Source organism: Pteropus alecto, unplaced genomic scaffold, assembly GCF_000325575.1.
Source record: "Pteropus alecto unplaced genomic scaffold, ASM32557v1 scaffold125, whole genome shotgun sequence".
NCBI lineage: Eukaryota > Metazoa > Chordata > Mammalia > Chiroptera > Pteropodidae > Pteropus > Pteropus alecto.
Genome location: NW_006436888.1, coordinates 1836609 through 1863893, shown reverse-complemented (window position 1 = coordinate 1863893; position 27285 = coordinate 1836609). Strand labels below are relative to the sequence as shown.

Below are 27285 nucleotides of genomic sequence, written 5' to 3'. Positions count from 1 at the left end.
GAGGCCACGTGGGCAGACCAGAGACCCCACCATGCCAGGGCCCTCACCATAGTTTTGCTGCTTCAAACGGCTCAGAATCCTGAGGACCCTTCGTTCTGGGATTTCCAAAGCGTCTGCTTGCTGTGGGTTGTGGGGAAGCTTCTTCCGGGACCGCAGCTGGCCTGTGGTCAGTTCCATCTCTCGGGTCTTACAGGTGCCTTCCTTCAGCTTCTTTTGGTAATAGCTGGGGAGGTAGTGCCCACCCAGCTCAGCGTGGCCGGGTGTAACACCCTCCTGCCTCACTCTTCCTTAATGCCTGTTCTGTCTGGCCAGTTCTGGAGCAGGGACACAAGCCCAGGATTTGGGAGACCTGGGTTTTAGTCCCAACTCTGCCATTAACTTCCTGTGACCATGGGCAAGTCATTGCTCTGCTTTGGGCCTCAGTCACCCCTATGTAAAATGGGGGGAAATGGTTATCTCTTCTTTTTCACTGCAAGTCACTTGACTTCTCTGAGCTTCAGGTTTCCCCTGGGTAAAATCGATCAAACAGTCTGTGTGTTAAAGGGTTAAATAACAAGGCTCATCAGGCACTCGGCAAAGTGTGTGGCCCAAGGAAAGAGCTTGGTAAATGTTACCTATAATTTTCATCACTCATACACTGATATATTTACTTAGACGTGCAAGTCTTTCATAAGTCTGCTGTGCAATTAACTCCTGTTCATCTTCCAGATTTTGGCTTAAGGGCTGTCTCCTCGAGAAAGTCCTCTCTCCTCCCGCAGAGGAGCTAGGCTCCCACTGTGGGCCCCCTGACAACCTGTACTTACTCCATTGTAACCACGGCTCGCTTTATTTTAACTCATCACAACTTGCCTTTTATCCACGAGACTACAGCACCATCCATTCATTCATAAAAACTCCAATATTTATGGAGTTTTTACTGTGTGCTGGCTCCTCCTCTGTGCTTGGGGAAAAGCGGTGATGGGCATATATCCATATAGGGTCCCATATCATAGTCGATCGGCCTCACCGCTCACTGTAGCCACTGCCGCAGCAACCACTTCCACATGGGCTTCCACCATCTTTGCACAGGGATAACCTGACATGGTCTCACCTCGGGCCAGAGCCTCTTGCTTCTTGCCCCAGAGCTTCTCTGACTCGTGTGCAACCCAGAAGTGCAGGGGACTTAAACACCTGCAGGGGGCCACCCTTGAGCAAAGGAGCCAGCAGCTGAAATGTACAGGCTTCTTACTTTCTTCCCCTGACAGAGTTCTGAGCCACCGTTCAGTCTCAGAAGATCCTGGGGGTGGTTGACTCAATAGCACATCCTTGTATTGGCTCCTCCTCCTTTGCTGTTTACATCTCTTCCCCATTTCCATTCCCTGGAATCCCTTTCTGAATCAACCACCTAGGCACATATCCAGTGGGAGAGTCAGACCATGGACAAATAAAATATGATACCATGTCAGTAGTAATGAGTGCTCTGAGGGAAAATGAAAGCTGGGTACGGGGTAGTGATGAGGGGCTATTTTGCTCACGGTAATAAGCAAAAGTCTGGGAGGTGGTGGCTTCTGAGCAGAATGAAGGGAGGAAGCAAGCCAAATGGATATCTGGAGGAAGCGTCTTCAGACAGAGGGAATGGCATGAGAAAAGGCCTGGAGGTTGCAAGGAGCTTCATGAACTTGAGCAACAGCAAGGAGCCGGTGGGGCTTGAGCCTGGTGTGTGAAGTAGAAGGGGAGATGTGGGCAGCGAGATGGGAGGGCCGGACCACCTGGGGCTTGGTAGGCAGTGGTGAGGGGTGGGCATGCACTCAGAATGTTGAGAAATCTTTAGGGCTTAAGCCGATGGTTCTGCCAGGGCCTATGCCTGTTCTTGGGGCCTGAAATGTTGTATTTTGTTGGGCTTCACACACAGAAAATGGAAAATGAACACCAGAGCCCTCACATGGAGGTTGAATCTAGACCCGACACACACTGAATAAAAAGATGGACTGGAAGATAACTTCATCCACAGGGGCCAGTAGGATGGAAGCAGTATGTTCAATTTTCCCAGTCACAAAGAAAATTGTTTGCTTGTACCTCTCCCCTTCCTGTGGGCTTGAATTCAGGTTTGTTGCTGGTAAGCTGACTTAGGACTGACCCAGGGAACAATGAATTGGAAAGAAAACTGGGTGCTTGGGGGGACTTCGTCTTTCTGCTTGCTTCCTCTAGACTGTCAGTAGAAGAGAAAAATAAACTATCTTGTTTGAACTATAATATATTGGGGTATATTCCTTAACTAATACACCTAGAAATCTATACCCAGCTGACTTATTCAGTAAATTCAAGGATAGAATAAACATCAAAATCTCAAAAATTTTACCTCCCATGTATCCTTTCTCAAGAAGCTACCAGAGAGCATGTTTCTCCAAAACAAAGGCCTAAACTAAAGAAGAAAAGGAAGATGTACATCCGGAAAATGAGATCTAACACAGGAGAGAGGCAAATGTAAATGAAGATGGAGAGAGACCCCATAATGGCAGTGCACTTGCCATATGGGACAACCAGTTTAGATCGGATCACTGTAGCTTAAAAGACAGATATTTTGAAGGCCGGAATTTCAGTACCTCATGTTGAATTCCTGCCTTTCTAACCCCAAAAAAACCTACCCGGAAACATGCTCTTCCCCACCCCCACCCCGTTTTTTTAAAAAGCAAACCAAACAAACCAAGGAAGAGTTAGACATGTGATTCAGCAGAATCCTAATCAGAGGAAAGGAAGAAACAATGGAATGACAACAGAGTCCCAAGATGTTAGCTCTGCAGCAAGCCTAAAAAGAAAGCAATCCAAAAACAAGAAGAATGGAATTATTGAGAACATGCCTCCAAGAAAAAGAAACTCTAGGGAGGAGCAAAAATGAGAACAAAGAAAGAAAAAATTAAGGCAATCGCCCACTTTAGGAAATAAAAGAAAAATTAAAAAAAAATAAACAAGAAAGGAAATGATTCATCCGCTATGAATCATTGCATAGCCATAATAATAAAAACCCCAAATACTTATTTAGTCAAAAATAATAATATATTGCAATGGAGAAAGGGGAGCTCAGGGGACAGTTGTCTCAGACAGCTAAATTCTTACCATCTTGGGAAACTGATAGGTACAAGTCTCAAAATCGCTAACCGAAATATCGTAGTACATGCATATTATTAAGAAGAAAGGAGCAAGTCAAAAGTGTTTGCCTTTGGAAGGTAGACTTGACAGAATGGGGTGTGTGGTAAGCAGTGGGGTAGGGAACTGCTAGTGTCTATTATAAACCTTTATGGATTATTTGGCTTTTTAAACAATGTGCACCTATTACTTTGATTTAAATTTTTAAAAATTAAAGGATAAAGAAAGTTAAATCGGTTGACTACTAAGCAAAAGAAAATTGATAGAGCCTTATTAATATTGTAAAAACTAGGCCTTAAGACAAAAAGCATTATTAGAGACACAAATGATTACTATGATAAAATGTTCAATTCATCAGGGAATACAAAGTTCTAAATATGAAATATAAAGCAAATTCTGATATAAGTACAAGGAGAGATAAATTTCACCACCACAGAAGTTATTATAAATAACTACTCAACTCTGCCATTGTAGCATCGAAGAATCCTTAGACAATATGTAAATGAAGGGGTGTGACTGTGTTCTGATACAAGTTTATCTATAAAAACAGCAGGCTCTGTGTAGCCTGCAGCCCATAGTGTGCCAACCTTTGCCTACTTTAGACCTTCCCTAAAACTAAAATCCACATAAGAAAAAGAATTTGGAAGTTGAGTCTGAACAAGTTAGAGGGCTCAGAAAACTAAAACACAAAGCCTACAAATTCAAGATGATCAGCCAGTAATTGAACTGCCTACAAGAACAAAAATTAACAGTCATCCAGTGATATAACAGAATCCAATCTCTAAACCGTATCATCCAAAATGTCCAGGACACAATAAAAAATCATCAGACGTGTAAATAAACAAGAAAATGTGACCCGTAGTAAGGGGGAAAAAATCATAAAAGGCAACTCTGAGGTGGCCCAGATATTGGATTTAGTAGACAACAGCTTTAAAGGAGCTATTAAAAATGTGTTCAGATAATTGAAGGAAAATGTGATCTCGGTGAATGAACAGAAAAACTATAAACATGAAACAAATAGAAATTCGAGAACAAAAAGTGTAATAACTGAAATGAAAAAGTCACTGAATGGGCTTAACATCAGATTGGAGACGGCAGAAAAAGGAATTAGTAAACTTGACAGATCAATAGAAATCATCCAATCTGAAGAAGTGGGGAAAAAAATTGAAGACAAACAGAATCCTGTTTGATTCTGTTGATGGAGCAACCGGTGCTAAACTTGTCCTAATGTCATTAATGATTAAACACATGTACAAAATATATGAAACTGCTGTCGGATATTGGACAAGGCAGCACAGGACCGTAGAAAGACACCAATGAGGTGAGCCTTATGATCTCCCTAGAATTTTTGGGGCGGTACTCTCTGGTCTGCAGTCAAGAAGTGGTCTCCCAGGCAGAATACAGTAGACTCACCGAGGTAAGGAGACGGATGTTGGTGGTTAGGAAGATGGAAGCCACCGGGATTAATTAGTGTATCAGAAAACCAGAGAGGTGGGAGCTATGCAGAGGAAGAGCTGCGTAACACTGCCTGGGGTACTCTAATGAGTGAACCACCCTTTCTGACCCCTCCTACTAAGACATAACCACCCTCATCGCAGCCAATTCCTGCCTTACTCTTTCCTGTCTCCATGTAATCTTCCTTAAGTCCTCTCCTTAATTTCAAATGCAAAAAAGAAGTTGCAAAACTATTATTCTGTGGAGCATTTGAGATCTTGCTCCCCGGCACCGATCATCAGTTTGACTCAAATAAACTCGTATAAAATTTTTCTACAGATTTGGACATTTTTTATGACGACAAATACAAGTAAATAAGACCGCTAAGAATAATAAGGGCTAAAAAAAACTATGCAAGGAAAATTAGATGTATTTGTGGCAAGAAAAGGTATGAAAAATCTGCTTTCGTTAAAGGAAAAAGTGATTTTGTCTTAGTTTAAGGGTATTTAAAGTTTCTTTTAAAATAAAAGGAAAATAAAGGACAAAAACCTAAATGGGTATAGAAAGAGAGAGAGGAGAGAGAGAGGGAGGGAGGGAGAGAGCTATCTTGGGTGGTCAAGTTGGCTGAAATGAAGTAGATTTATTATAAGGGTTTAACAATGTTGTATATCTCAAATATCTTTTGTAATTCGCAATTATGGTTTCATTCTGATTCTTCTCTGAAAGCTTTTAGAATTAACTAAAGGCAAAAATACTTAATCTTCGAGGAAATTTATGACAGCCTCTGACATGTACTCTAGATTACAGATTACTGATAACTTTAAAGCCATGCCACTGAAGTAAGAATTTCCAGAACTCTGATGGAAAAAAATATGTATTCATAAAATTGCTAACCTTAGGTCAGGCAGAACAAAAATCAGTTACGTGAGATTGAACAGACTAAAGGCAAAAATACTTAATCTTCGAGGAAATTTATGACAGCCTCTGACATGTACTCTAGATTACAGATTACTGATAACTTTAAAGCCATGCCACTGAAGTAAGAATTTCCAGAACTCTGATGGAAAAAAATATGGATTCATAAAATTGCTAACCTAAGGTCAGGCAGAACAAAAATCAGTTACATGAGACTGAACAGATGAGGATGATCATGAGGATGATCATAATTTTATGACTTTTTGTGTGGAACATTGCTGGTTCCTTAATGTTTCATTTTCCAGATTTAAAAAATCTTTTTTCTCTTTTATGCTGTCTATAACATAACAATTTGGTAAAAATATATACTTTTATAAACAAAATTAAAATGTCTTTTTCTCTCTACCTGATTGCTCCAAAATTTAAAAACTCTTAAGAAATATTTTTATGTTCATAAATGTTTTCATGGCAATATAGTTTCTTAGATAAATTCACTAAGAATCTATCCTCTTTGTTATAGGATATAAAAATATTGATTATACTACCAAAGCTTTGACACTAATCATATTTGAAAATGGTGAACATAGATCAGATATGAAACACAAGACAAATTTAAAGAGCTAAAGTTGACGTCAAGGAACCACTGCTTTGACAACCCTCTTAAAATACTGGCCTGATACCTGACTTTCAGAGTGCCAGGTCTTACAGGTGAGTAAAGGTCATTTTCTGGTAGGCCTATACGCCTCAATATATCTTGAGGGCCTTACAAAAAGAGAAATTCACCCAAATCTATAGGTACCGTAGTTTTAAGTCTGATGGCAAGTTCTTGATTTGGCTTCTTAACCTTGAGAGGCTTTTAAAAGTTCAGTCCAAGATTCCGTATTAAAAATCCCAGCAGAACAGACTTAAGAAGAATCTGTATGATCAATCACTACTTTTTGCTACAGTTATGTAAATAGTCAAGCCAACTTTAATGAGACTAGACTTATATTTACAAACAAATTAGTCTGATTATCTTTGGTAAAAATGGGGATGATTGTAGAGAAAAAAAATTCTGTTTCAATAAAAACAATAACATGCCTTTGTGGGTTGTCGGGCCACGCCATGTTCACTGACTCTGAGCTTTTTGTCCTCTTTACAAACTGTCTTCTGCCATCCTGTGCATTTCATCAGGAATTAACGGTTCCATTTTTTCTCCCATCCTCCCGACTTGGCTTCACTAAAAACTAAGACCATCCTTTTCTCAAAGCCCTGCAAGCTAAAGCTGAATGGCTTAATAGAAACTTAAAATAATAATAATAATAATAAAATCCACACAATGGATCATATATAAACAATCTTTGTGCCTACAGCTGTATGGAATACCCAGTCACACAGACACATCACCAAAGACATTCAAGCTGCAAGCCAGAAAATCGTCGAATTGCCCCTGCCTGTCTTCACTTTACCATTAAAGATGCTTTGAGCCCAACGTATAAAAGTCTTCTTGACCAACTGCCCTTTGCACTCAAAAACTGAGTTTGCAATTTGTTCTAACCATTAACCTCTATTTCTCTTTTCGTCGTCCCTCATTAAATGCTTGATTGCTCGCACTACATAGAGACCTGACTGGGGTGATTCCCCACTCCCCACTCCCCATTCTGCCACCGCCCCCCAAAGTGAGCCACAACTGTCTAACTGAACTGACCTATTCTCAGGACAAAGAGACGGAGCCAGTGACATATGGGACAATGTGTTCAGATTTGTTCTTTTCTGCTTGTTCCAATCTATGTTTTTCTCCCCCTTTTACAGAGCTCTTACTTCACAACTTCTAACTTGAATTTCTCTCCACCCCTACCAACTAAGCTTTTAATATATGAAACTTCTAGGAAGTTTCAGATGGAACGAAGGCATTGGGGACATGCCATCCCCAAATAGGCCACTTTGCCATATTGATTATTTTGAGTTAAAGGCACTTAAAAAAGAATGGATGCAAGAAGGGCACTCTGACCTTTTTTCTTTCTAAAAGCAGGAGATAAAATTCCGCTGTGAAAGATGCCCTATCTGTACCAGAAGGAAGAAACATTCTTATCGCGAGACAGACGGGAGGTCTTGGCTGAGAATACTCTGTACAAACAGACCTTGTTAAAAGAACTCCTTCCTTTAGTCTGCCCATACATTTTACTTACATTCCCAGGATTGCTATTCTTTGTTCAACTGAGTATGTAAGCATTTAGGCCTAGTCAGTTCTTTGGGTCTTCATTTTTTTATTTTTTTATTTTTTTACTTTGTGAGGACGCCCATGTGCACATAAATAAAATATATATGTTTTTCTCTTGTTAATCCATCTCACACCAGTCCCAATGGGAAACTCTAAGACGGTAAGGAAAGTTTGACCTCCCTACACATCCAATGAAAGGACAAAACTATGGTTATTCAGCCTTGGGTATCTGGCAGATATTTTTCCCAAAATGGATGAAGTGAGCCCATCACTTCAAGGAAAACAACTCATTTTATCATAGGCAACAGTATTTGTTGCCTATGATAAAATAAAGTTTTCAAGTAAAAGAATTTTGGAAAACTTAAATCCATTATCGCGAGGATCCACATGTTCATACGCAGCACAGTTTATAGCAGTGAAAACGAACTGTAGCCACCCACAACACTTCTTGTACTTAAAGACGTTTCAGATATCAGTGGTGATATTAACAATTACATATGTAATGTATATATAGAATTATAATGAGACATGTCAACATTGGGAAGAGACACAATATTTTCCAAATGACCAATGCATGTTACAAAAACATTTGTGGGCAAAGATCCATCTAAACTACAAGACAGAGCAATAGATTTTTATTTAAAAGAGAACCAAAACTTCATTATGTGGTTTCAGAGTCCACATTACAAAACAACCTTTAAGACACACTACTTGTCAAATTTGGTATCAAATCAAAGAGATATTTCTACACCATATGTGGCAATTAAATGAGAAGACTATAAAAATACTCCCTTTTCCAATTACGTATACATGTGAAGCCAGATTTCTTCATGCACCTCCACCAAAAGGACAGATTGAATGCAGAAGCAGATGTGGCAGACATGAAAAGATTGGCAACATTGTATAAAGCAAGGTCATTCTTCTCCCTAACTTTTTTTGTTTTGTTTTGGAAAATACATTTTTCATTTAAAATGTTTTTTTATGTTAACATGTAATGTGGTTATTATTGTGAAATAAATTAATAGGTATTTAATAAATGTCTAAGTTTTAGGGTCAAATATAGAAAATACTGACAGAGGTTCTGTGGTGTCCTCAATAATTTTTGAGTGTAATGGAGTCATGAGACCAAAAAGTTTGAAGACTGATGCTCTGGAAAAACTCTTGCCCACGTGTCCTAGGAGACGTAGACAAGAGTATTCACACCGTTTCTGCCACAGCTGGAAACTGAACGTAGCCCTAATGCCCATCTGCAGAACAAACAAATATATTGTGATATAATCATACTACATAATAGTAGGTAGCAGTCAAAACGATACATGATCTACAGCTAGGCACAACATGGATGAATCGCAAAAACATAACTTGGATGAGAAAAAGCAAGATAACAAGACTTACAATATGAACCCACTCATATAAAGCTCAAAAATACAGAAAGCTAAACAAAATATTCAGGAATACAAACAAATATGAGTTAAAAAAAATGAGCAACACCACTACATATCCACCGGAATGACCAAAATTGATAAGACTGACTAGCGAATTTTCACCAGATGTGGAGCAACCGGAACTGTTTTATATCGTCGGTGGGAGCGTAGATGGTACGACCACTTGTAAAAAAGTCTGGCGGCTTCTTGTAAGTGAACGTTCATTTACCCTATGACCCAACAATTCCACTTCTGGGTATTTATCCAAGAAAACAAAAATATACGTCCACAAAAAGGCTTACACGAAGATGTTAATAGCAGCTCTATTCATTATAACCCCAAACTGGGAACAGCTCAGAAGTTCATCAGCATAAGAAAGGATGAACAAACTGTGGTACATTCATATAATGAAATACTACTCAGCAACAAAAAGGAGCGGACTGTCGATGCCTGTAGCAACGTGGATGAATCTCAAACCATTATGCTGAGTGAGAGAAGCTAGACAGAAAAGACTACATACTGTATGTTGCCATTTATATGAGGTTGTAAAACAGGCAAAAACCATCTGTGATAGAAAAAAATTAGCAGAGGGCTTGCCTCTGCAGGGGTGGGTTCATGGACCAATGGGGAAGGGCCGTGAGGGCCTTTTCTGGAGTAATGGTATAGTTTTAAATGTCTTGAGAGGGGTTCAGGTTGCCAGGGTGTGGGCATTTGTTGAGACTCCCGCAGTGATGACTTGTGCGTTTCACTGAATATAAATTATACCTCAAGAAAGAACAAAAAGATCTAAGTAAATATTGATCTTTAGTTAATGATATGTAATACTGAAGCATTTAGAGGGAAATGACTAGAATTTACTTTGAAATTAATAAAAAATAGTATAGATTGATGAATAAGTAGAAGGATGGATAGATACGAGAAAAAAACAACTAATGTTCTTTAGAGTTATATATACTTAGAGTGATTTATAGATGCTGGGAGTAGAGTAGATTTTCTGTCTGGGGTTGCTAAGTTGATGTTTCCGGAGCAGCCTGTAACCTCCGACCCTCCACCCTCACCCCATGCAGAAAAGGCTAGGTCCGTGGTAAAAAATGACCTGTTCCTGAATGGCAAGGACAAGCCTCTGTGTGATACGCAGACCAACTGGGCCATTCCGCTCTCGCCCTTTGCTTCTCTGACCCTCAAGTGTTCCTGTCGTTTTTGTATTTAGCCATCTCTTCCTTGGATGAACCACTAAACCAGGCCAACTCTTGTGCTCTCTGGCTTAGGCAGCCTCCATCACATTCTTTTTCTTGGATTGCTACGTGGGTACTGCAAGAAAAAATTTCTCTCGCTGCTGAGATTGCTAAATTAGGAGGGTGTGAGTATGGGGCTGCCAGTGGCCATCCTTCCCACTGTGAGAAGAGCCTGGCTGAGCTTGAAGCCAAGGAACAGAAATGAGAAGGAGAAAGAAAGCCTTAGTGGTATCACCTGGTCTCCTGGATCCAGCCATTCCTGAGGCCCTGACCAGTTATGTAAGCCAGTACATTCTCTTTTTGCTCAAGCCAGTTTTATTAGGGTTTCTTTCACTTGCCACTAAGAGTCTTAACTATTGAAAGTCCTTGGCTGCCAAAACACAAGGCTCTATCTTTGTGTCTGCGACCCACACATCCCGCCTCCCACCCGCAACGACCGGCCGCACTCACTTGGTGATCTCCTCTAAGGCTGCCTCGGGTAAGGCCAGCATCTCCACCAGCAGGGACAGGATCTCAAAGAGCAGAGTGTGGGGGTTCGGGGGAGCCATGTCCGTCAGGGTGTTCTGTTCTAGGGACATGGAATGGTGGCTGCCATTACCATTTGGTAGCCCTGGACGCTCCCCTGCCCCAGCCACCTGGCCCCTCCCCCAGTCACCTGGCCCCTCCCCCAGCCCTGGGTTTGTTCCTGCTCACCTACGGAGCAGAAGAAGCGCCTGGTGTCCGTCATCACAGCCAAGAAGTCTTTGAAGCCCACATAGCCATCTCCTGCGGAGGCCAGAATAATACAGGGTGGGCCACGGGGCCTCCCAAAACTGGTTCGGACAGTGCAACCCCGCATGGTTATAGTGTTTACTCATTGGGTTTGATCATAAAATTATCACATATTCAATGCAGAAAGCATAGTGCACACAGGAAAGCAGAAGGTGAAAATTAAAATCTCCTGGGCTAGAAGCTCCCAGAACTTGAGGCCTAGAAGCAGCAGCCTGGGTTCATATCCCAGGTCCATTACTTACTATCTGTGTGATCATTGCAAAGTCTTTTAACCGCGCTAAGCCTTAGTTTTCCCATGTATAGGGTGAGGATAACTTTTATGCCTATCTCATGGGAGATAAAATGAAACAAAGCGCTTAGAACAGGGCCATGCATGTGATGTGTGCTCATTAAATGTCAGCAACTGTTATTATTACTGTGTGCTTGTTGCTGCAGAACACCTTTGTACACATCAGACTCACGCTTTGGCCTTCAAGGCCCTGCTAGACCTGCCTGTTACCTGTCTCCAGCCTCACCTGGTGCCAAGTTCCCCCAACTAACCTGCTCTTCCAGCAGGGACCAAGATCTTCCCTGTTAAAGGCCTTTGCACATGCTACTTCCTCTTCTAGAATTCTCTCCAACACCCTCCACACCTCCTTCACTAACAATTCTTTCCCCTTCACACTATTTCCTCAGAGAAGTCAGATCAGCCCAGGTCAGAACCACAACAAACACTCTCATAAAACCTCTGTACTTGAACCACACACTTGGAAGATCTGGAATTTATCGCTTCTCAGCCTTTTGGCTGAGATCAAGTGTGGAATTGAATGGAGGTTCTAGAAGGCAGAAACTGGGTCTGTTTTGTTCTGCTCTGGATCTTCAGGGCTTAAGACGGGCAGGTCTTAGCAAATGTTCTCTGAACTACTTGACAAATGAATGAATGGTCTCTAATCCTTAAAACCACCCTCTGAGGGTGCTTAAAACTCTTAACACAGATGAGGCTTGAGGTGCAGAGAAAAGAAGGCTGTTGCCTAGGGTCACAGTGGGGAAGAGCCGGGGTCAGTTCCTGGCTCGTGGGTGAGGATTTGCACATGAGCAGTGATGAAGGCAGCAGAATGTGATTCCACTTGCCCTGCACCCTCTTCCCTTTGTCTAGGTTATTTCCACCACCAGGAGCATCCCTCCTCTTCTCTCTCTGCCTAACTCCTGCCTAATCTTTCACAGTTTGGCTCAGGCATCACCTCCTCCAGGAAGCCTTCTTTCCTGATCCCTTCCTCCAAGCCACCTTACGCACCACTTCCTTTGGTGACTCTTACTTCTGTCACTGTCCGTGTGAACACCTCAAGTGCAGGTCATGTGGGTCTTAAACGTTTCTTTATTCTCAGTGGTCAGCAGAGGGATGGGCACACAGTAGGCATTTAATAGTTAGTGGGTGAATAATGGCTCCTGGATGCATTCTGTACACCAATTGTGCTCAATGCTTTGCCTGGATCATCTCATTTAATCTTTTCAGCAGCCTAGTGAGATAGGCACTGCCATCAGCCCCACAGGCCTGGTGAACTTCAGTGGCTTGTCCAAGGTCATACAGCTGGTAAAATGAGTGACCATGTCATGGGGGATGTATGATGACGCACACAAGAGGAACTAAGAGGAAAAGATCTCAGAGATCACCTATATCTTGGGGTCAGGAGGTAGATTTTGGTCACCTCTGAGTCTCCAGAATCGAGTATTGAGTAGGTGCTCAGAGAGCATTAACTTTTAGGCCCAAGACCAGTGGGGTCCAGAGCAAAATGAAAACCCAGAAAAAATTATTAAGAATTTCTAGACTGCAACAGCAGAACATTAAACTAAGGGCAGGCCTCATGCTGCCTGTGAAGCTGGCCCTGCGCGGGACTCCGAATGAACCCTTGGCTTCTCACCATCAACGTCGGCGCTGATCAGGGCGTCCTCCACCTGGGCCGGCGTCAGGGAGATGCCCACAAGGAGCAGAATGTTCTCCAGGCTGCGTGCGTCCACCTTGCCGTGGCCATTGAAGATCTCAAAGTAACTGCGGAAGGCTGGTGCAGGCAGTAAGGTATGTGAGGGGGCGACATTGCTTGTTTCCACCATTCACCCGAACCCCCAACCACCCTCCTCCTGCCCAGTGTCCTCGATCACCACGGCCCGGGGGAGGGGCAAAGCAACTAAAAGAGTGAAAGTGGAGGGGTGTGGCCCTATCTACGCACTTCACTCTCCATGCAAGGTCCAGCGGAGGGCTCAGCTGGGCGGCAAATGCTAATTAGCAACCTTCACTTCGCGCCAGGGGCACGCCCACTTTAGGCACGCCCACTTTAGGGCACCCCCGCTATGTGCCAAGCACAGTGCTGAGTTCTTTATAGCCACGCTCTCATTTAATTCTTACAACAGCCTTGTCGAAGAATTAAGAGTAAAGTAGAATGCTTGTTCCTTTTGTAAAGATGGGGAAACTGAGGCTCAGAGGTTAGATGACCAGACAAGACAGGTCTTTCTGACTCCAGGTCCGAAACTTTGGTGATCTGCGGTCACTTATCGGCATGGAAATAGCTTCTAGGATAGCTTCAGTTGTCTGGACCAGAGCAGAGGACCATGAAGGATGCTGAGAAAGTCCCAGAGCAGAGCCAGTCAGTCATAACATGTATGGCGTCTGGTTTCTCAGCCCATAGCAAAATGTGGGTTAGAAATAGACTCACTGAGAAGACCGGCTCTGCCACTAATAACAAGTTGGGCTGCTGTTATGGGCTGAATTGTGTCCCCTATCCCCAATTCATATGGTGAAGCCCTCACCCCTAGCACCTTAGAATGTGACTGTATTTAAAGAGAAGGCCTTTAAGAAGTGATTAAGTCAAAATGAGGCCACTGGGGAGGCCCCTAATCCAATCTGACTGGTGTCCTTATAAGAAAAGGCAATTCGGACACACAAAGAGACACCAGAGATACGCAGCAAGCACAGAGGAAGGACCATGTGAGAGACAGGGAGAAGGCAGCCATCCGCAAGCCAAGGACAGAGGCCTCAGGAGAAAGCAAACGTGCCACCACCTTGATCTTGGACTTCTAGCCTCCAGAACTATGAGAACATAAATTTTAAGCCACCCACTTTGTGGTACTTTGCTAGGGCAGCCTGAGCTAATACGATTGCCGTGGGCAAGTCACTGTACTTCTCTGGGCCTCGATTTTCTTACTTGTAAAATGGACATATCAACAATGCACCGGTTGCATTAATTTAGGGCCTGGCATATAGTAGACTATGTCTGTAAGCCTCTGACATACAGAACTGACAGGTGGGGAAGGGGGAAGGCTAGGATTTGGGTTGTGGGAAGTGGTGATGTGCTGTGAGCAGGCACCGTGGAAAAGGAAAAAAACAAACAAACAGAACAACCCTCAAAAACAGATCTGATCCTCTAAAATGCATGGTGGTTTGAACCATCAGAGCAGGGTGGCCAGCTCTTTCCTCACCGGACAGGGCTGAGGGTCATGGTGGGAACCCTGGGTCTCTAAGCCAAAATGGCATGTTGTCCATGAACTCTGCTCAAGGAGGTGGGGCTAAAGTGGCTAGAGAGTTTTAATGCTGAAAGGAATGAACCTCAAAGATGGAGTAATAGGGAGCTAGAGAGTATATTCAGAGAAAGCAAAAGATGGGGCCACTGTGGCCCAGAGGGTCCCAGAGTTTAGGGAGGAGTGAAAGGTGGAAGAGGATGCACACCCACTTTTTTAGGGCCACGGTGCGGTGTGGCTGGGCTGGCAGTGTGCACCGTTGGCTGAGGAGACAACCTCTGGAGCTCACAGGAAGCAGCAATCGCTCCTCCTCCCAGTGCAGGTACGTGGAGTCCCAGGGCCCAACCCCAAGGACGATGGAAAGCAAAGGGCACGGCGCCTCATGCCAGGGTGGGAATGCAGGACTTTTACATTTTTGAGTGGGGGTGGGATGCGGTGGGAAATGGGGACCCATCCAGGGCAGGCTGTCCTGTTAAAGGGTGAAAGGTGACCCAGGACAGGCAGGGGGACCCTGGCGCTCTGCCTTCCAGCCAGGCTGCTTCTAAAGAGGACCAATAAAGTGGACTCGGGTGGGGAGAGGCAGAAACACCTTCCAATTCTGAAGTGCTTTGCAAAATTGCTTCAATTACTCAGAGAGGCAACCCTGGAACTGGGAAGAGAACTGGACCCAAGGGACAGGACCCAGCATGAGTTCTGGCTCCCAACCCAGCGGTGTGTGAGCTTGGGTCAGCCTCCTACTCTGCACTGTCCCCTAACCGGATAATCCCACTGGGTGCACTACACAGGGCTGCGGTGGCATCTGTAAACCAACCCCTGTCCCGGGTCTATGAACCCCAGAAGATTGAGGGTTCTGCCTGCCCCTGTGAGGGGCCTCCCTGGCCAGGCCTGCCTCACCTTCCTCTTGCTTCAGGGTGAGGTGCTCCTCCATCCGCTCCTCCCAGTTCTGAGATAATTTTAGGAGGCTGTGTTCTTCCAGCTCCTGCCTGCAGAGGACAGAACCCGGGCCCAGGTGCACGTCCAGCCGCCTCCCCTGCCCAAGGCTGCCACCAAAAGCTAGAGGAGGGCGAGGGGAAGCCGGGGCAGAGGACATCATGGGAAGGACCCTGGCGGAGGCTCTGAGAGGTCAGGAGAGATGGAGTAACCCGGAGATGAAGGGAGGAGCGAGGCAGAGATGAAGGGAGACAGAGAAGAGATAGCGTGTGGCAGGTTAGAAAGAGAAAAAGGGTCAGGAATGGAAAGGGAGCTTGGATTTGGGAATAGAGAGCCGGGAAAGGTAGGGAGGACTCAGAAGTGAGCAGAGGTGGAGAGGGGGACGTGAGAGCAGACAGACAGGTACAGTGACAGGGACAAGAGTCTGGGAGAGAGATGCCAGGGACATGGGAACACAAGCTCTGATCCTGTACACACTTTTTGGGGTGGCTCCTACCGTGCCTTGGCACTGCTCAGGTTCCTCTCGCTGCTCTGGTGCAAGAGCTCTGTCCTTCTCCAGCCCAGGTCCGGGGCAGGTGCTTGTAGGACAGTGGCGGGTACAGAGGCTGGGACCGGGGCTCCCACAGGGGCAGGGATTGGCCCAGGGGCTGACGGCCGGGCCCAGGATGGGGCCATGGCAGGGACTGAGGTGAAGGTCTGAGTCAGGCTTGGAGCTGAGCTGCCAAGCAGTGCTGCGGTGGGCACAGGGATCAGGACTCGGGGAGACTTCCGGCTTGGTAGGGCCCGGGCCTTGTTGGCCCTCCGATGCGTGGCCTCCTCCTCCTCCACTTCCAGCAAGCACTTCATGAAGCCTTGGTTCTGGCCCCCTGCAGCCACTGTGAGCTCCTGAAGCTGCTTCTGGGCACAGTCCAGCTCCCTCCTTTCTCCAGTGTCCCTCACCTCCTGAGGACAGCACAGATGTAGGGAATCGGAGAGGCCTCCAGCCGGCCAGACTGTCCCATAAAATTTCTTCCTGCCACCCACTCTCTAGGGGATCCTCACATCGCCCCTTCCTCTCTGGGCCCCTGGAGCATGTCCTCCAAATTTCACATGCATCCCACTAGGCTCCACCCCCATGTCCTCCCCAACACTTGACCTGGGCTCTGCCACCTCCCAGCTCTCTGAGCTGTGGTCTCGAGTGAAATGGGCCCACCATTCATTTATTTCCTCCACTGCAATTGGCACAGCCTGTAGTGGCCTATCCACGCCCATTGTTTGCTTGTCTGACTGGAGGTAAGCTTCATGAGGGCAGGACCTTGTCTGCCTCTTTTACCCATATCTACCCAGCCACCAACACATAGTAAGGACTAAACAAGTTCTCACTCATTCGTTCAGCAAATCCAGCCACCTCATGCATCTGTCTCTCCCATTACAGGAATGGGCAGTCCCCAGCCCACCTCCAACCAGGCCATGCCATGCAGGCTCCAGCCCAGTCTTCCCTCCCAATCAAAGATGCAGCTCCGGCCATACACTCTTTCTTCTTAAAGTATCAGCGCTACTTTCCCCACTAGATGACTCGCATCAGCAGGTAGACATGACCCATTATCTTTCTTCTTTAAAAGAAAAAAAAAAAAACTCTCCTGACACTGCGAACCCCTTCAGCTTCTATCCCCTTTCTCCATCCTTCTTTCAAGCCAAATTCCTTGAAAGACTTGGCTGCCCCTCCATCTCCACTGTCCTCCCATCTCCAGTCAGGTTTCCAGCCACCACTCCCCGAAGCTGCTCTCACAAAGCCATGGTCAGGTCTCTGCTCTCCTCAGAGCCCATCTCTCAGCAGTGATAGCCATAGACGACAACCCCCCCTTCTGGAAATGCTGTCTTCTCTAGACTCCCAGGCTCCCATTGGCTGCTCCTCCCTGGCCTCCTTCGCCGGCTCTTCCTTGCTCTTGCTCCATTTCTAAATGTTGTGCAGACCCAGTGATTTGTCCCCGGACTCTTTCCTGCTCTGTGTTCAATCCCTCCCTAGAGGTGATCTCCATTTTCCTCACATTTACGTCTCCAATCCTGACTTCTCTGTCCTTCTAACTCCACACGTCCTCCTTGACGTTTCTTCTTGAGTGTCTAGAACATGATCAGAACAGACCCTAGGTTCCTCCATCTTCTCCTTCCCCAGTGTCACCACCTCGGTCAACAGCATCACCTGTTCCTTGGGCCCCAGACCTGGAAGCCCTTTTGGTTCCTCTTTCTCTACCTTACAATCCCAGCAGGCAGCCAGCCCATCAGCAAGTCCTGCTGCACTACCTCCTCCAAAATCCACGTCAAAGCCATTCCTTTTGGTTCCTCTTTCTCTACCTTACAATCCCACCAGGCAGCCAGCCCATCAGCAAGTCCTGCTGGCACCACCTCCTCCAAAATCCACGTCAGAGCCAGAAACATCTTCCATCTCTGCTTCTACCACCCGGGCTAAGTCATACTACCATCTCTTGTCCAGCGCGCTGCCATGGTCTCTGCCCTTGGCCCGCACCCAAGTTCATTATCCACCTAGCTGCTACATCAGTCTTTCCAGTTTATCAGCTCATCTCATTCTCTTGCTTAAAACTTCAATGGCTTAGTATAGACTTCAAATTAAATTCTGAACCCTCACCCTGAACTTCAGGGCCTTGGGTGATCTGCCCCTACCACGTCTCTGACTTCATGTCCCATCCTTTCCCGCCCTAGCTTCCTTCCTCCACTCTGGCCTTCCTGCTGGGCTTGGTCTAGACAAGCTCATGTCCGTCAGGGCCTTGCCACTGCTGCTGACTCTGCCCAGAATGTTCTCTGAGATCTGTGCATGGCTCAGGCCTTTCTGTCATTCAGGTCTCGACCTAAATGTTACCTCCTAGAGTGCTGAGCACTCCGGCAGAGAATCCATTGTTTGCCTCCAAGTCCCTCCCCTTGTCTAGCCTGACTTGCATTATTGCTGTCTACAGAGAAACGAGTTATTTGTTCATGTTTTAATGGTCTCTCCCCCAACTAGATTGTAAGCTCCATTCAGCATCAAGTCCCCAATGTCATGACTGGTGCATTGTCCTCAATAAATTAACCAACAATTTCAATTATGTCACTTTTCTCAGTGACATCAAAGGGGCAAGATAATGTGAATAAAGCACTTAGTACAGAGTAAGTGTTCAGCAAACGATAGTGTTGAAATAATTATAGTTGATAATTCTGCAGCCCAGAAGGGAGACCCAACTTTCCCCCCTTGCCAAAGACTCCATTGATTGTTCTTCTGAATTAAGGGCCAATGCTCAGTTTCCATCAGGTTAATACAAACAAACAAACAGAAGCAGTTTTGGAATTCCTATGCTCCATTGTTCTGGGGAAGGTTCCAGGTGGGGACCCCAGGGGGCAGCCATGAGCACAGTCTGTCATCACCTCTCCCACGGTCCTCCGGGCTGCCAAGGTCTAGGGCCCATGGTCCCATTTCAGATCCAGATTCTGAGCCCCAGGAGGGGAGGGGTCTCAGAACCTCCTCAATTATTTTGGGACCCAGCTCTGAGCTTGGCTCTTGGCAGGTGCCCAGCTCAGGTGAAGGATGGTGCCAAGGCCCTGACATCTGTCCTTGCCCCTTTTCAACTCTTCCACATCTGCATTTCTCCCTCTGCCTTCCCTGAGCCCCTTCTCCCTGGCACCTTATGTCCTATGTATGCTGTTGGACTGAACTCTGCGTAGCTCTTCTCCTGCCACGGCCCTGCTTCTGAGCCTGCAGCGGCTCCCTATGGCCTTCAGACCCATCTTCCATCCACCCGTACAACATGTACTCACAGTCAATAACATGTACTCACAGTCAATAACATGTCCTCACAGTCAATAACTGGAGGGGCGTGTGGGCCAAGGGAGGTGTTTGTGTTTGGTTTCTAATATTGTAGATATTAACCCAGGTTGGTATGCTTATGAACTGATCCTGTAGAAATGGAGAGATTGATTGGAAAGGAGAGAAAAGGTAGGAAATGAGAGCTAATGAATAAGCGGGGGGCCAGCCGTCGATGGGGACAGAGACCCACGTTCATGGCTTCTCCTGTAACCAGGTGAAAGTAGGGGAGGTAGAGCTGGGGTGGGAAGAGGCAGTGCTGGTTCTTGTCTATTGCTTCTCACCTTTCAGTGAGGCATGAGGCCAGATCGTCAACCCAGATGCAAGGCATGGAGAGCGCTGTCGGGAAACGACATTCTGGAGCGGGGGTGGGGAACATCACGGCCAGGGAAGAGCAGAGGATTGCCAGGAGCTTCTGACATTAGCGGTCATTGCTTCAGCGTGAAACCCATCAACCACACAGGGTTTCTCTCCAGTCGTGTTGAGCCGCTCAAGTGCAGGTGGAGGGTGAGTGGGTGGCTGGGTTTAGCCAAGGTCGGTGTTTGGCCAGTGAATACAGAAGAAGGACAGGCACGAATGATGACTGTGTATTCACAGGCTGCCCAGTCAAGTCAAAGAACTGGAAAGTGGCAGAGCCGGTGGAGGTAGGGAAGCTTTGGTTTGTGTGCTGTGACTGAGAGCAAATGAGTGGAAGACATCTACGCTGGTATCACTACCTAACTATTGAGTGAACCTAAGGGTTTCAGAATGTGAGAGCATCCTTGACCTCCACCCAAGATGCACACACGTGCATAACACATGCATATGTGCAAACACGCACATATATGCACGTACATACCTGTGCACACTCACACCAACGCACAGGCACACACTTACACTTTCCCCAGTTTGACTCCAAACACTGTCCCGTTTCTGTTCTGCCCCTGCCCCCTTCCTCCTCCTGAATATTCTTACCCCCATCCCCATCCCCACTATGGCTCTACTTACTCGTGGAGGAACAGGCCCCAGTACTGGCTTGGTCTCCATAGCCTTGCCCCTAAACGAAGGAGAAACCCCCAAGCGGGAGGGGCTCAGATCAAGCATTGCCCCTTGCACCCACCTTCTCTCAGCTCCCAGGACACTCAGGTCCACCACCCCAGCCTCATCTCCTTAGCCTTCTAATCTCAGAGGGGCTCCTCATTCCCTCACATCCCCATGTAGGGACTTGCCTAAGGTCTTACACCAGGTCAAGAGCAGTCAGAACTAGAATTTACCCCACCTGTAACTTAGCAGAGGAACAATCCTGTTGGGGTCAGGGAGTAGGGTGGGGAGTGGCATCAGAGGATGACTTACCCTTCTTGGGGTGTGTTAAGTCCTGGAGTGGATGGTGGGAAGGAGTTGGCCATCTTTTTCTCTGAAGTTATCATAGGAATTAGGGGCATCGCTTCCTGGAAACTGTCCTCAGGTCCCCCTGGGCCAGGCTCTGGCAAAATCTCCTGGGGCATAATGTGTTGAGTGCCTGTCTCCTTGGAGGACTTGTCTTCCAGTTGCTGTTCATAGCTGTCCAAGGTGCAAGAAGACTCTGTCGATTGCATTATATCTGACTTATTTGCTGCCTGGTGACCTGGGATGGGCTGCCACTCTGGGCCCTGCTGAGGAGAAGGACACCAAAATGGGGAGCCCCATCCTGGCTCCCAAGTGAACCTCAATACTCACCTGGAGACCAGTTATCACATGGTTACTCTGGTCCAGGCACTGCAAGCATCATCTTACTGAGTTCTCTCAGCACCCCTAGAAGGTAGCACAGTTTGGTGGCCCCATTTTGAGGGATGAGGAAATTGAGGCCCATAGGAGGCATAGCCTACCCAAAGTCATGATCACTGCTTCACCGTAGAGGTAGACTGGGAGCCTGGAGAAAATGAGATGATCCTCGGTAAATAGGATTCCCCAAGGGATGTTTCAAAGAGTAAGAATTCTTCATGGCATTTCTTATAGGAGGATTTTTACACTGACTGATTTCAAGATTTATTGTAAAGCTACTATAAAAAAGAAAGTGTAGTGTTGGAATAAAGATAGATAAATAGGTGAATGGAACAAAGTAGAGAGTCCAGAAATAGACTCACACTTCCATGGTCAACTGATTTTCAACAAAGGTGAAAATTCAGCAGAGAAAGGATAATCTTCAACAAATGGTGCTGGGATGATTGGATAGCCATATGCAAAAAATGAACCTCGATCCAACACTCACGCCATACACAAAAGTTAACTCAAGATGGATTGTAAACCTACATATTAAACCTGAGAATATAAAACTTGAAGAAAACATAGGAGAAAATTTTATGTGCCCTTGGGTTAAGCAAACATTTCTAAGAAATAACACCAAACGTGCAAGCCATAAAGAAAAGTTGATAAATCCAATTTTATAAAAATTCAGAACTTTTGTTCTTTGAAAGTCACTGTTAAGAGAATGGAAAAAGACAGCTCACAGACCAGGAGAAAACAATTGCGAATTACATATATGATATAGAACTTGTATTCAGTATATATAAGAATTCTCGAAGCTCAATAATAAGAAAACAAACAACCCAATTGAAAAAAAGTCAGAAAGTGAAAAGACAATTCAGAGAGTAGCATGAAAAATTTATAAATTGTCTATCTGGTAAGAGTCTAATATCCAGAATATGTAAAGAACTCTCATAAATCAACAATAAAATGACTAACCCAACTAAAAAAATAGGCAAACTATTTGATTAGACACTTCTCCAAAAAAGATATACAAATGGCCTATAAGCACATGAAAATATGCCCGTCATCGCTAGTCATTAGGGAAATGAAAATAAAGACCACGAGATTCCACCACACACTACACACCTATTAGAATGCTTAGAATTAAAAAGATGGATCATACCAATTTGGGGGGAGACTGTGGACCAACTGGAATTCTCATACACTGCGAATGGGGATGTAGAATGGTACAACCACTTTGGAGAAAGGTTTGGCAGTTTTTAATAAGTTAAACATACACATACCATATGATCCATTTCACTCGTAGGCATTTATTTGTTCAAGGGAAATGAAAACCTGTGGCTATATAGACATGAATGTTTTATTTATAATAGCCAAAAAGTGGGAACAAACCAAATGTCCATCAATAGGTGCACGGATGAAGAAATTGTGATATGTCCATGCAATGGAATGTTAGCGACGAAAAGAATGAAGTATTGATCCACACAATAACACAGATGAATCTCCAAATAATCATGCTGAGTGAAAGAAGCCAGTCAAAAAGAACGAATAACGTATGCTCCCATTTATGTAAAATTCTAGGAAACATGACATCTATAGTGATAGAACGCAGATCAGTGGCTGCCTGGGGATGGAAGGCAGGTGGGAGAAGGGATGATAAAGGGGCACAAGGATGCTTTTGAGAGGTGATGGATACTTTCATCTTCCTGATTGTGGTGATGGTTTCACGGGTATATATACATATGTCCAAAACATCAAATTATACACTTGAAGCACATGCAAGTGTACGTCAATTATACCTCATTGAAGCTGTCTAAAAACACGAAGTGTTAAAATAAACACAAGTACAAAGATATTTGGTAGTCAAATAAGTTAGAGAAGGCACCATACTCTAATTGTCTCTTGCAAGGTCCCACAAGGCTCACCAGCTAAGACAGTTTCTAGAATGTCCTGGCCTAAAGAAGCCTGTTTGAGCTTCGTTAAACCCAGCACATCCCAATTTTAATTGTATCAGAACTCTGGCCCCAACCTCCTCCCTGCCTCCAGCGCCCGCTGACATTCCATGGGCGCTCACTCTGAAAACGAGCTTTAAAGGCTTGCTCCGGACAATCAAGACTATCCAGAATATCCCAGTGACCTGCACAGACTGCACTTGACATCTCCAGGGCACAGAGAGAAGCAGACACAAGTGCCCAGAATGGGGTGCACCGGGGTGTTCCTTTGTCTCCCTCATCAGTCAGCCATGCCCTCCCGCCCAGGTCTTCTCCGACATTACCTGGCAGCTCTCGGGGGCCTGACTCTCCACCATCCCTGGGTTCTGCTGTCTCCCCTGCTGGTCCTCATTCTCCTTTCCTGACCTCTGCTGCTGCAGCCCTTCATGTGCTGTGGGGACCCTGGAAGGCAGCACCCCCAGTTCACTTCCTGGCTTGGCCTGATCCCGGCCTGCTTGCAGCACCTCCGGCTCTTCCTGAGGGGCCCAAGATGACTGCTTCTCCCTGGGGAGAACAGACAAAAGGACACCTCAGCTCCTGGACTGGGGAATATAGTTTTATACTCTACTCCTTTGTAGTTCCCAGAGCTACCTGTGCAGAACGAGGCACACCGTAGGTGCATACTTAATGCCTGAGAGAACAAATGAAGGGCTGACATGAATTCCCCAAATTACAGACACTTTGATGTCCATGTTTAGAGGAGTTAGGATTTAAGATTGTTATTATTATTTATCGTTTTTTAGCAAAAAAGAAAAATCAGAGAGAACCGACTTAGAATTTGAATCTATGCCTATCCATCTCACTTTAGTATTCTGGAGTACTTCTTCCAGGCTTCTCCCTCTGGATATACATGCATATTTGTATGGAGATTTACTTAATTACCATCTTCGAGTAATTGCATAATTTTACATATTTAAAATTACATTGCATAGACAATTTTGCAATCTTTTTTTCATTTAACATTATAGTCTAAATTTATCCCATGCCGAAAATCTTTCATAAACATGCTTTTTAATGAAAGTGTAAAACTCTATATTTTATAGATAATCATAATTTATTTAACTGTAGGCATTTAGGGCACATTAGCATTTCCAAGTTTTTTAGTGTTTAAAATAATGTGACAGTGAAAATTTTTCTGCATAAACTTTGCTTGAATCTCCAATTACTTCTTTAGGGCATATTTCTAGAAATGGAAGAAGGTAAAGACAGCTTTAACTCAGTTTAAACAAATTGCCAAGTTGTTTAAATCAATGTGTTGAAATGGTTTGCATTTTTCACCAGCGCGGTATGTGGTACCTGTCTTGGGACACTCAAACCTGGCTTTGATTGTAGAGGAGGTTATTTAGAGGTTTTTGGTTATAATCAAATTTAAATTCCTATTTAAATAGGAATAGTCTTTACTATTTCTACTTCCCAAGTCTTTCACTTTGCCTCTCTCTGGCTCTCCTTCGATTTTCTCTTTTTAAAAAGAATACATTCTCACTGCAGACAAATTTAAAAATACATACAATATTCCAAAAATAATAACAATCGTTCCATGTAAATATATGTTTCCGTGTCTTTCGGACTCTCTTTTGTTCGTTCTTCTATTAATTCAGTTAATGTATATCTATTGAGCATCTACTGTGTGCCAGGCAGAGTTCCAGGCAGGAGAGATTGAGGCTGAATAAGACACAAAACAGAAGCTTGTGGTCCAGTGGGGAAGCTCAGGCAAAGACTGACATAAATAATTATTTAGCATTATTTGTGCAATGAAAGAGACGTTCAGGTGCCAAGGCTGGGAGGGTCCATCCTGGTCTGGGAGTCCTCTGTCCTCTCTTTCTCCCCCAGGAGGGCCGTGGGGGGTTCTCTCTTAGACCTGCCCTCTGGGAAGCCCCCAGCTCACCCTGGGTCTGCCGGATGCCTCTGCTCCTGGGTCCTGAGCTCCGGAGGCCCCTCCTCTGATGCTTGTCCCGGCCCATTGTCTGGCCTTTCTGTGGCTGATGTGGGCTCCTTCCCACTGCCCTTCCCTACAGCATCTGGAAGCACAACCTGGAACAAAAATGCCCGTGGCACTGGCACCTCATTCTGGAACGTTCCGCTCACTCCTGGGCATTATCCTGGCCTCAGACAGAGGGAGACCCTGTGCCCAGCTAGGGAAAGTTTGGGAGAGAGGTGGGGATGAGACAAGAGGCAGGAGAGAGAGGCTGCGGCGCAGGGCCTGGCCCAGGTGAGCAGCTGTCAGTCGGCACCCATGGCTCTGGCTTAAACCTGGAGTCCCAAGTAGCAGCTGAGCCAAAGGTATCCCACTGAGAACGGCTTGGCAGGGCACCCTGGGGACCTCAAGACACTCATGAGGTCTAAGAGAGGCTTCCACAAACAACTTCCACTGCTTCAGAGCTCAGGCTCTGGAACTGGGTCGTGATAGCCCATTTTAGTCCACCACTCCCTGGCAGGGAGACCTTGAGTCAATGACTTAGAACCAGCTCCAAGCCTCACCTGAGTCAGCAAACTCCAGACAACCTGGCTCTATCACCTGACAATAATTGTACTAATGTAAGACTCTGATGCCAGCCAATACTGAGGGCACCTGCTGGGAGGCGGGGCCTGTGTCACGTGCCTTAGGGATTTCAGTTCTCACCATGACACACATGAGCAATGAGGCTTAGAGGGGTGCAGTGACATGCCCAAGGTCATACGGCTGGTTGAGTGGTGAGACTGGACTCCATGACTACTTTGTCGAAAACAATGAATGGGTGGGCGAAGGAAGCCCTGAATGTTTGCCCCAGCCTCCCTTCAAGATTCTCCCTTCAGGCCCTCTCCCTGCCCCCAGGGGAATCCATGATTTACAACAGAGGCTATAGGGAGAGAGTGATACTCAACCCAAGGGAATGTTGGCTTTTTTTATGGTGACATTTTTTGGCTCTGGGGAGATTAGATGGGTAGAGGGTCTTCTCTGTGCTTCTCGGTTCATGGCACTTGGAAAGAGGCTGATAAGTGTGTTGGAGGCTTAAGATGGGGCTAGAGAGGGGCGTGGATGGAAGCCTCGAGCAGCTGTCAGGGGAATAAACGTTATAAGGGGAGCTGGAGGCCAGGGGGTACCTGGTAGAATAACTAGGCAATTCTTTTGCTCCCCCAGCATCTGGCTGGTAACAGAAGCCAGCATTCTTTTCATGAAAACCTTTCCTTCTCTGAGCCAATGGGGCTCAGTGGAACCAACTGAGTACCACCTCTGGCTCCATTATACCAAGAGATCCAGGCCGCTCTGCCCTGCCATGGTGACTGGTTCAGCGATGAGTACATGACCACAGTCTGGGCCAATAACAGTGATACCAGACTTTTGTCAGCAATTGCAAAGAAGCTCTCTCCCTGCTGGGGATGCTAAGTCAGAGGATGTAAGCTAGGAAGATGTAAGCCTGGAGTGGCCAAGGCAATCCTTACCATCTTGCAGGGAGAGCCTACTTGGGAATGGCACAGAGGAAGGCAGAGTGAAGAGACACTCATTTAGCACCTTGAACCAGCCATACCTGAAGTCTACAGATAGATTTGTCAGTTATCCAAGCTGATGTATTCTCTTTCCTGCCTAATTCAGTTTGGAATGGGTTCTAAGTGTTAATTAGAGCAGTTGGGGAGGAAGCCTGGGAAGGGGAGGGGAAAGATGTCCTTGGAAGCGGATGTGTCAGAAAATGAGGTGCAGGTCCCTACCTGGCTGACTTCTGATATGGCGGGCTCAACATCAGCCATGTTGCTGGTGGTCCTAAGGCCAGGACTCAGCTGGGCCCCTGGAGACTTGATCCTACCCTCTGTGTACATCTGGGCGTTTCTGTTGTTCATTGTGCCAGGGCCAACGAGGGTACCACAGGAGAAATCCAGTCAAAATTCCACCAAGTCCATTCCCTAACCACTTCTCCAGCAGTCCACGTGGAGCCTGTAATGTAGGGAGCCTGGCTCAGGGGAAGAGGCAGGGCCAGGAAGGGAACACAGCAAAACCAGGGAGCAAGTAGCCACATGCAATTCACCCACATACGTTTTCTAATGCCCACAGTGACTGAGACGTCCAACATGGACTAGGTCACAGAGCAGGAAATGAACCATGGCCTCTGTTGGATGCCGAAACCCAAGCACTTTCCCCTATAGCAGCATTTCCTAATGAGTGTTCTTTGGAATATTAGATCGACAAGGTGCGCCACAAAAAACAGGTTCTGAGGCCACATGTGTTTGGAGTGTGCTGAGTTAAAAT

General features: G+C 45.7%; 1 protein-coding gene across 1 annotated transcript in view; it reads right to left on the bottom strand.

The window, feature by feature from the left end:
* SPATA21 (spermatogenesis associated 21) overlaps positions 1-26879 on the bottom strand; it is a 28538-nt gene extending 1659 nt beyond the window's left edge. The window contains exons 1-11 of the mRNA XM_006914414.3: positions 26751-26879; positions 24952-25097; positions 23351-23570; positions 20683-20981; positions 20338-20386; positions 16018-16463; positions 15486-15574; positions 13001-13138; positions 11025-11096; positions 10782-10899; positions 48-223 (exon numbers count right to left, since the gene is read on the bottom strand). Coding sequence (XP_006914476.1) covers positions 48-223; positions 10782-10899; positions 11025-11096; positions 13001-13138; positions 15486-15574; positions 16018-16463; positions 20338-20386; positions 20683-20981; positions 23351-23570; positions 24952-25097; positions 26751-26879 — 1882 coding nt within the window. The remainder of the gene's footprint in view (positions 1-47; positions 224-10781; positions 10900-11024; positions 11097-13000; positions 13139-15485; positions 15575-16017; positions 16464-20337; positions 20387-20682; positions 20982-23350; positions 23571-24951; positions 25098-26750) is intronic.
* Between the last annotated feature and the right edge of the window lie 406 nt (positions 26880-27285).